The sequence below is a fragment of the Mytilus galloprovincialis genome, chromosome 12 (genome assembly GCF_965363235.1).
Source record: "Mytilus galloprovincialis chromosome 12, xbMytGall1.hap1.1, whole genome shotgun sequence".
Classification (NCBI taxonomy): Eukaryota; Metazoa; Mollusca; class Bivalvia; order Mytilida; family Mytilidae; genus Mytilus; species Mytilus galloprovincialis.
Genome location: NC_134849.1, coordinates 3,262,790 through 3,274,036, shown reverse-complemented (window position 1 = coordinate 3,274,036; position 11,247 = coordinate 3,262,790). Strand labels below are relative to the sequence as shown.

At 31.7% G+C, this 11,247-nt stretch overlaps 1 protein-coding gene across 1 annotated transcript; it reads left to right on the top strand.

Moving 5' to 3' along the window:
• Nucleotides 1-2,574: 2,574 nt before the first annotated feature.
• Nucleotides 2,575-10,928, top strand: LOC143055062 (fibrinogen-like protein A). The gene is made up of 8 exons (XM_076228206.1): nt 2,575-2,633; nt 3,953-4,024; nt 6,139-6,210; nt 6,639-6,698; nt 7,750-7,907; nt 8,447-8,543; nt 8,856-9,020; nt 10,653-10,928. Exons 1-8 carry the CDS (start codon nt 2,594-2,596, stop codon nt 10,814-10,816), a joined length of 828 nt encoding a protein of 275 aa, XP_076084321.1. The 5' UTR covers nt 2,575-2,593; the 3' UTR covers nt 10,817-10,928.
• Nucleotides 10,929-11,247: the final 319 nt, after the last annotated feature.

Below are 11,247 nucleotides of genomic sequence, written 5' to 3'. Positions count from 1 at the left end.
CCCATATCAAAAAGTGGATATTTGCCCGTCCAAAATAGATGCGCTGCTTCGTCGCTTCTGGTGCCGACCAACGGCCTTGGAATTAAATAAATCAGGCATCAATTTGTTCATTTTTCATTTATCGCTTCATTTATGTAAGTTTCATCTACCTGCCATCCTTTATTTTCTCATGTTAAGACAGTTTTCAGAAAAATGTCAGTAAACCCTGATAAATGGTGTGCAGCATTCTTCTATTAAGGGAGTAACCATTTAACTTCAAGCGAAGGGGATATGTTTTTTTTGTCTGGGTCAGATCAAGGAGGTTATATTAGAAGGAGAGTGAACACTCTGCTTGATACAAAATTAACATCCCCAGGATAGCAGTTCGATCAGAGAAAAATGATAAAAATATAAAGAAACCGACATGTTTATCACCCACTTGACATGGCCCTCTGATGTACCGGGCTGTTACCGCGAGCAGTTCGGGCTAATAGATAAATCGCATATGTCACGTGGTTGTTATCAGTGAGTTGGTCATTAAAGTTCAGGTGTATTTTTGGTAACAATGCAGTATATAGGTGTTTATGATATGGAAAAAGATTGGACGCGCAATTTCAAAATCAATCTTCTGTCTACCGTGAAAAAAGATGAAGAAATGACAAAGTTATGAGGGTTTAAAGGAAAGTTGGTGTGCGATTTTTATTCAACACTACATTGCTTTAAACAAAAATTTTCGCTTCACCTGTCAATTCCTGTTGATGAGAATTAGCAGGTAATAATCATAGAAAATATACGAATATGCAAAGTACTTTAGTTACGGTGACCGGTAACGACCGGAAAGAATATTTGCAATTGAAACATAGAGAAATTTATCGGGAACAACGTAAAAGTGCTTTCTGTTTGGTATTAACATTGACGCCAATAAGACAGATATTCGTTTCATTTCTATTGGTTAGAAGTTAACTTTTAACATAAAATTTTAATTTTTAATTACTTAATAAGAAATATCACAAAAAATCGTATTAATTTATCAATAAATATATTTCCGGTCAGTTTATGACACCTCGGGTGTTTCCGTTCTTACTCGGGTATGTAATTAGGACAAAATCTCCCTCTATGACAGAGTCGATCTCAAGTAATTAACACCCACTTACAGAAAAGTCGGTAACATTTTATGTGTAATTATCGTCTTTCGTCCTCTCTCCTTCTAATATAACCTCCTTGGTCAGATTTTTGTTTTGTTTCGACGCTATCAATCAATATAATTTCTTTTAAATTCAATGCTATAAGGTATCTAGGGAAAATCTGGATTCAGAATATTTTTTTGTCATCTGTTTTCTCTTATAAATTAATTGGTGATTAGAGTATTTCTTTTGGGAAACCCCCTTTTTGGGAGGTTAAATGGTGGTTCTATAAAATATATTCCCAACAATAAAATTTCCAAGAATTATTCCTAGTGTCCAAACTGTTTCTTATAAGAAGAGGCGAGTATAATTCCATTATAAATGGTGTGCAGAGTTCTAAAATTTTTTACTATCAAAATTCCAAGAATTTGAGTAACAGAACACTTACAGTTGCCTTGTAAAACAATATACTTTTGACTTTATCATACATGCAAAGTAACAATTAAAACAATACAAGTACTTTAATCAATATATCTATTTGTATACAAAACCCTTGGTCCCATACTTCAATTTACTTTTTTTGCATTGTAATTCACAGTTATTTTAACACTAGTAGCAAAATGAATGCAATTGGCGTCTTCTTGGTGAATATCTTTTTATTAGTTTGTTTTTCAGGAGAGATAACTCTCGCTAGAGGTAAGGAAAATATGTCAGTTTGTTTTGTACTCAACATTAGATTTAAGTTATTGATTAGATAATTAATTCTTTCTTGTAAGGCCACTGTGTTTTAGTTGTAGGATTCAATATTGCGTAAGAGTTTCTAATTTCTATTTTGTGATTACAATTTTTAGACCGATTTATAGCTGATATAGCGGTATGGGCTTTGCTCATTGTTGAAGACCGTACAGTGATCGATAGTTGTTTATTTCTGTGTCATTTTTGTCTCTTGTGTAGGGTTGTCTCATTGGCAATCATACCACATCTTCTATTTTTATATCTCAGATACTCTGTTGAATATTTTCACATTTCTAGCACAAAAATGGTTAACTTAAACAAAGCGTAGACAGCTTCGTGAAGTCTGCTAAAAAAAGATGCAGCTATTGAAATATGAAATAGTACAATATCATTGAACCGGCACTCGTCCATGTTTGATGTCTGTTCTCATTGATGCATTATAGATCTAAGGAGATGTACTAGAATAAAATATATTGATTATGTCGATCAATATATTTAATACATGGTTTCTTTTATTGGTAAAACTATGTCTTTAAAAAAAGTTTAACAGAAACAAATATTTATAAAATCGATTACAATTTTGGTATCCGTTGGTACAGATAAAATGTAAATAGATTAATTTCATAAGTAAGATGGGTTCATTAAAGATCTTTGAGAACATTACAAGTCTTCATAGAAAATGTCCCTCGACTGTATGGAAACAATTTATATCACACTTATTACAATCTGTTGTAGATGACCGTGAATCGTCAGAAATGGATTCAAAGATTGTCAGTATGGTACAAACTTTGCAAGGTATACGTACAAATTAGACCGTTGGTTTTCCCGTTTGAATGGTTTTACACGTCTAGTAATTTTGGGACCCTTTATAGCTTGTTGTTCGGGGTAAGCCAAGGCTCCGTGTTGAAGGCCGTAAATTGACCTATAATGGTTTACTTTTATAAATTGATATTTTGATGGAGAGTTGTCGCATTGGCACTAATACCACATCTTCCTATATTTATATATTGGAATAGTTTATATTTGGAATTTGTAGCGTACCTTGTGAATTTTAAGAAAAGTCTTACAAATCCATAGAATGGTTTTTTTTTTTGCTCAGAAAATAAAGAATATTTCAAATGAGTTTATTGGTGTGCATGAACTAGATCAAATCACTTAAACATTAAAGCTGATCATATTTTTTCTTATTAATTCATTTGATATGATATTAAGCATTATTACAGCGGATGACCGTGAGGGCACCGTCAGGTATTGTTATCGCCTAGATTTCCAAATACGTAATATTCGTTTTGGGTTTTTAACCGATCTATGAACATGATGAATACGTAGACATCATCAAGTGCAAACTAACATTCCTTATCGCTTGTTATAAATTTATCTCTTCAATGAATACTCATCAAATATTTTTTAAAGAAGATAAATTAATAATATTAAAATGATTTGTTATATGTATAAACATATGAGTAAAAAGTCATTAATATCTATGCACATGCATGCGGAAGAATATCTCAAGAACGTTCGCAATATCAAGGCACGATAACTCTGCATGGAAGATTAAACTTTTTTTGCGACAAAATACGAATACCTACTCAAATCCATTTTATTAGAAAAAAATCGAATTTTAACAGAAGAGTGACGTGTCCACCATCATTTGCACTACACTATTCTCAAAATAGTAAAATAAAATGATACACAAAAGCATGAAAATTGTATAAACATGTAATTGTAATATAAAAGTATTAATATAATATATTACAATAAACCAGATTATACTAGTGATTTGTTTTACTGCACCATAATAGTCATTACTGTGAGGATGATTTCCCTGTCATTAATTTATCTTCCACGCACAAACTTGTCCCAGAAAAAAATTGTACCTCTGTACATTAACCTCACTTTCAGGTATCGAGATGTGTGTATTCTTTTAGACAAGTGCTTGTTGGACCATCCACAAAAACTTGCGGTCATCTGATGTATAGTACTTCAGCACTTTGATTTTGTTTGAAACAAGCTATTTTCATGATTTATGATAATATCGATTTTTATATGATAATTAACATTTATCATATAAATAAGATTTTAGTTAAGTATATAATGATATTTTCTATACTTAGGTATATGCATTCAAGACAACCCTGATCAAACTGCTAAACAGCTGAAGAAGCATACACAGACTATGTTAAACAGTAAGATTATTATAAAATTGAGAATGGAAATGGGGAATATATATGTAAGAGACAACGACCCTATCAAAGATCGAAAAACCGCCGAAGGGCACCATTATTATGAATATATCGTCTTGATTATGCATGAAATATTTGCCACTGAATATTAAGTAACCAACGATCAATCAATATTACGAATCTTAATACATTTTTAGGTTTCACATTCTTCTGTTGCACATTTATATACTATATAGATATAGGAAGATGTGGTATGAGTGCCAACGAGAAAACTCTCCATCCAAGTAACAATTTATAAAAGTAAACCATTATAGGTCAAGGTACGGCCTTAAACACGGAGCCTTGGCTCACACCGAACAGCAAGCTTATGTACTTTATAAAAATAATTTTGTCTGTGAAAAATATTTATCTGTAATCACAATGTTAATATTACAAAAAATCTGACAAGGCTGCGTGTTTCAGCGCACTCCCTTAAGATTGAAAAGGAAGGTATCATAGTATTCCTTAACACGATAAAAACTTGCCCCAGACACTCAAGCTCTGAAGATAAAGATGAACTACATTTTTTCTTCCTAGTAATTGTACCTCTTTAAGGTAGCACAATACAAAGATTTTTTTACTTCCAATCACTAACCTTTAAAATGCTGTACCTTTCTTATAAATGCATAGAAAATAATAAAAGAGGTATATATAGATAGATAAAAGATTAATCTTTTAAATGAATGCAATATTTTGTATTATGCAATCATTATGTAGTTAATTATTATGTAATTAGTGGCAAAATCTGGGTAAGTTCACTTGAATAAATTTAGCTCTATCATCTCTATAACTATACAGAAAATTTTAACGAAATCTTAACCAACACATCATGGGCTTCAAAATGATATCTCAGATTGTCTCTATGGTATTCCATTCTCTCATAAATCTCTAATATTATTAGTGTAAACATCTTAACCACATAAAAGAAGATAATGTTTAATTAGGTGTAAAATTTGTTCTATACATTCTATCTGAAATCTGATTTACCCTTTTGTAGATGATGGCCATAGGAACAACATATAATAAAATCAACCCTCTAGGGATACCTATGCAGAAGCTAATTTCATTTGAAAGTGGAAATTTGGTGAAAAATATTTTAGACAGTTAACATTATAATTGGTTACATAATTGTTACATAATACTAACATTGCATTAATTTGAAAGAGTAATATGTTAGCTATCCAAAACTACCACTTTTATACATTTTCAAGCATTATTAAGGAAGTTACAGCATTTTAAAACTTGGGAGTTGGAGTTATAAAATCTTTTTATTGTGCTACCTTAAATAATGAGAGAAGTAAATTTATACTTAGTACTAGGAAATATTGTGCTAATTTTGATATGTTGACGATTAAAGATCTGTTTATTTGGTTAATGAGTAAAGAAACAAGGATATCTTGTATGAACAGTGTACTTTAATAAAACAAATGAAAAATACTCATAATTTATACCATTGTTTGTGTTTTCTGTGTATACTTTTTCTCTCTCAGCGCGTTGGTACAAGTTTTGTTAGAGGCTCCATCCAAATCCATATATTTTTACACAAAAATTTTACACAACATATTACTACATGTATGTCCTTAAAGAACCCGCATTGGATGGCTCCTGCATTTTGATTACTACCTATTAATCTTATATATGTGCATTAGCCCCGAGGAGGACTATAATAAAGTAATCCTTTTTAGTATTAGCATATGCTTGTGTTGTAAAGTGTTTAAGTATTCATATTTGTGTGTATTGGCTTGAGTGTCCTTTAGCACATGTCCTTGGTGACTCCTGCATATGAACAACAATAATCTTTGTTCATATGTATACATCATCCATACTTTAAGACAGGACTTGACTCAAAAAGCAATTTTTATAATGGATGTGATGCTGCTTCTGGTGCATGGTCAATACACACTAAACATACTAGTTTATTAACTCAATTTATAGTTCAGCTTTTTTCAGTTGTTTTTCTTTTTTTCTTTTCTTGTGTATTGTCTATTGCAATTGTTTGATATAAAAATCAATGTACTGACTATGCCTATAATGGGTCCTCTATTGGAAATAAAATCCATCTTATCTTATTTTTAAAGACATCGGGCTTTACAAGGAAATTGTTAAATTGAACAAACAGCTGACAAATGAAATTCAATGGATAGTTAAAGGTACGTTAATTTAAGAGACCAGGGTGCATGTCATGCCAAAACATTGGCTTTAAAGTTTCCATTTGGGCTCTCTTATAAATACAGACCATTGCGCCTTCTAAATAGGACAAAAAATTACTGATTTATGAAATTAATCATTATCCTGTAATCAATAATATAGAGTATATGGTATTTAATGGACACATGTGAATGAGAACCAAAAACATCATGGCCGTTTATAAACACCGTTATTTCTACAGAATTATTGGTGTTCTAATAATTATCCTAAAATAAATTCCTGATTTCTTCAAAATCCGTTTAAACGCCAAGAATATCAACATTATTGAAATGAAGTATTGTGTCATCACAGTAAATTACTTTTTCTTATGAATGCGTTTTATTATACATTCGTTTACTTATAATTGTTCGTTTTGATATTTATTTTCAAGAATCAAATGGTCCTGTTGAATCCAAGAGATTATTTGATCTATTAAAAAGGGATGCAAAAGGTAACGTTTCATTTCAAGATATTAAGTGCCAGTCTGTCTAAGAATCAGGCAGTGGTGAAAACATGACCAAAAAAAAACCCACCAAATTTGACATTGATTTCAGTTCATAATATGTAGTTATGCACAAAAATAACTTTCATTTCCATTTTCTGTTCTGGTGATAGAAGATACAATTTGGCTGAAATGCACTAGAAATTGACGAATAAAGGGAGATAACTCTGTAATTTGCTATCATTCTAACCAATTTTCTAACCAAGTTATTTGGTATTACCAGACACACACGTACGAAAGACTAACACTTTTTAACTCAGGAGGATGGTTAGTATTAAATAGCATGATTAGCTCGGTGGGTTTTTTCTAATCACGTTTTAATTTTTACCTAAAGCCTGATTCTTACAAAGACTGGCACTTAAGCAACATATTTTTTTTTTATCAACGTATTGAAAAGTTACTAATGCTTTACAATTCTAATATGTTAGTTAAAGTATCCTGCTATAATCATTCAACCATGGTAACCTACCAATTGTACTGCTGCGCCAGATGCTCATTTCGACAATATGTGCTCTTCAGTAATGGCTTAGGCTTGCATATTACAAACATTAATATTCTTTTTAAAACATCGAAGAGCTGACCAAACTATTTAGGACTAAGGTGTTATTATGATCAACTATATATATATATTAACAAGGAAAATAATTTGCAGAAGGAGGGAGAAAAATTCCTGAATTTAAATGAGTTTTAAATCACTTTTATCACAGGGATTTCAATTTAACAACATTCGTACGTTCATGCCGGTACCATTTTAAACACGAAATGAAATCATAGTTACATAAATTTTATGATTGTGGTTACGTATTTTGCCCCCAGTGCAGTAAAATTCATTTTTAGATAGATGAGAACTAATCGATTGTATATGAAGTTATTTTGTATAAACTTGATGAGCTAATTTACAAACACTTTTTACCTAACTGTTTATTCCTACGTTAAGTAAATTGACAACGAACAAAAAATAAAATAAAACTTCAGCCTGCAAATTCAATTTATCGCGCAGAAGTTTGTGAGAAACCAATATACAAAGACTGTACAGAAATTAAAGAAGAAAGTAAAGAAAAACTTAAGAGTGGAGTGTACACAATTCATCTTGGCCTCGAAGGAACAACTTCTATCAAGGCGTATTGTGATATGACGACAGATGGAGGAGGCTGGACTGTATGTTTACCTTAATCTCATTTTGTTGGGCAAAATTTATCATTCTAAACACTCAAAAATTGGAGTATTTTCGTTTCTTGTGTTATTGTCAACCAGACAACAACCTCATAAAAGCAAGTAGCCATAATACATGTTAAATTAGATGCAATCTACAGTTTTCAACGATAGATAATAGGCCAAGGTCTAAAATCGCCACAGAATCTTATAAGACCTAGATTGTAATCAAAATGAATACTTATAGCGACTTTCATAGATGTGCAATCGAAACAAAAATCTCTAAATAACATAACACATTAGAATTATTTACATGACAACTGCCGAAAAGCTCCATGACTGGTAGCAGGCACATCTTTGTCCTAAAAGATTGCCATTATACAAAAATGAAATATTATACAGTAACAAACAATATTTGCAGTAACTGAAGGCAAACTGTCTTTTTGTGTCAAGTTATGTATGTAGATAACCCTTTTCGTTAAGAAAGTGTATACATCATATAGGAAAATTCTCGGAACAACGATATTTGTTATCTTGTATTTTAGGTTATTAATAAACGATCAAACGGAACTGGTGGTTATAATCGGAAATGGACGGAGTGTGAAAATGGATATGGTGACATTCGTAACGAATTCTGGTTTGGTGAGTGTTAAAAACTGAAGTTACACCAGCGGAATGTTTCGATTTATGAGATTGACTGTCCCTCTGGTATCTTTCGTCCTTCTTTCATTTAATAATTTGTTAGGCAAGTAGATACATTAATGGGGAATACACAAATTGAAAATGCAAAGAAATTTTCGATTTTATTCTTATTCAAGTCAAAGTGTTGGGCACCCCCTTAATTCTGAACACATCTAGAAGATTTTAATAACACCTTATTATCATGAAAGTGAAACAAGGGTGGGTACGTGCAAAATATAGAGCTTTTTAGTTTGTTTTCATTTTGTATTGTAGGCAACAAGTACACCAATATATTAACTTCAAGTGGAAAGTATGAGTTAAGAGTAGATATGATTGACAAAAACAAGAAGAAGTGGTACGCAGTGTACAAGACATTCGTTGTAGGTGATCCTACATCAAAGTACACGTTAACGGTTGGGGGGTATTCGGGAAATGCAGGTAAATAGTAATAAAGTAGAGCTTATTCCAGTGGTATTCAAGTTTGTTACATGAGGACAGTTGAAAAAAATCAACCTAAAAAGAAATCGCAATTTTATATAGCATGTATGGCTTCATGTGTGCACTTTGTTGTTTTACAGATTTGCTGCTCACAGGGAAGCTTTTAATCAAAGAATTCCAAATGGTGAATTTGAAAGCATCCCTTCGTAAATTTTACGGACGCCATCACTAGTTGGTTGACCGTTATGGAATATCCGTTTCACAGATGATATCGGATACGTTACTTATGTCGTTACGACAATCCCTTTCCCTTTTCACGAATGTGACCTACTGAATGAGACTTATAACCGGGTTTGTACTAACATGAGCAACACGACGGGTGCCACAGGTTGAGTAGGATCTGCTTACCCTTCTGAGGCACATGAGACCACCTCTTGTTTTTGTATGGTTCGTGTTGCTTAGGTTTTTTTGCTATGTTGTGTTTTGTGTGTTTAAAATTGAGAATGAAAATGGTCATTGTGTCAAACAGACAATAACCAAACAAAAGAGCAGAAATCATGCCGAAGGCCACCAATGGGTCAGTCTTTTTTTTATTTTTTTTAAGAAATGACTTTTTCAGTTTATTTTCCTTTTATGAGTTTGAATGTCCATCTGGTATCTTTCGTCACTCTTTTATGAACATTAAGCGATAAACTAAATAAAGTTCTGCGGCTCTTTTCTCAAAAAACTTACGAGTGAATATACACTTTCCAACAAATCTTACGATCAATCGTAAGAGTTTTGTAAAAGAGTCACTGACTGAAGATGGGTTCATTTTCATTTAGATGTTTCAAAGTATTGGATATTGGAGTAATATTTAAAAAAAAGATATGTTTTGTGTATCGCGTATATACAAAATTAAACATTTTCCGTATCTCATGTTTTTCAATACCTTTAATTATAAAAAGAAGATGTGGTACGATTGCCAATGAGACATCTCTCCACAAGAGACCAAATGACATAGAAAAAAAATCTATTATAGGTCACCATACGGCATTCGAATAATATATTTGTCATTTCTAACTGATATAGAATATATAAAATATACATAGGGGGTTACCAAATTAGTTTTTTTAGTATGAATAGTTGAACTTTTATAATCATGACGTACAGTCCAGAAATCGCATTTTGTGACGTATTTACATGTAGATTTTACAAGTACATGACATGAAGTTTACAGCAAAAAAAAAATCGTAGAATACCTGCAACCTAAAAGAATTTGTAGGGGCATTAACATATCGATTTAAGAGAAAATTGATAGGACATGTTCAATTAAATGTTATTTGTTTTTGATATTTACGTTCATTCTATACATTTGTACTTCTTTCTACATAATGATAAATTTTCTATAAATCTGAAAGTATAAAAGTCACATATATTGTGATATTGACAATTTACGTCCCTGTTACCTCAACTGAATTAGAAGCTAAATATTTCCTGTTTCATTTTGTTTCGCAGTATAACTTTTTACTAATCAATTTATGAATAACCAATTTACTGAATTTGTATAATCTTGATTGCTGATTATCGTCTTATTTTGAGACTTAACAACTTTCTCTCATTTTGAAAATCATTTTTATAAAACAATTTTAGGTGACAAATTAGCAAATCACAATGGAAGGAAATTCACTACAGTAGACCAGGACAATGATACATATAATGGAACTGTGCGGATAGTCAGAAAGGAGCATGGTGGTATATCAATTGCTCTTATAGTGACCCAACTCGAGGTCAAGGAATCTACTGGGAACGCGTAAAGGATCTTGAAGAATCAGTTATGATGATCAGAAAAACATAAATTAATTTTTAGCTCGCCTGGCCAAAAGGGTCACATGCATTTTAGAGCTTCTAGTTTTAATTGTTGCAATAAAGCTGAATATGTTTTTGTTGCTTTTGTTTAAAACAAAAATCTGAGATACGTATTTACTGCTCACTTTAAGACTGTTCATTTGGAAAAGTCAAATGGATGATTTTCCCCGGGTCAACTTTGTTTTTGACAATATCACCATCTTGGATTGTACATTAGCAGTACACAATTGATTTGGTTCTTTGTCTAAAACTTAAAATTTTGAGACATTTTAATTTGCGATTTAAGTGTAAGACTACTAAAAATCTTAGTTTTGCGATTTATGTGGAAGACTACTCATTTGTATATATATAAAAAAATATATGATGCATTGCATTATCC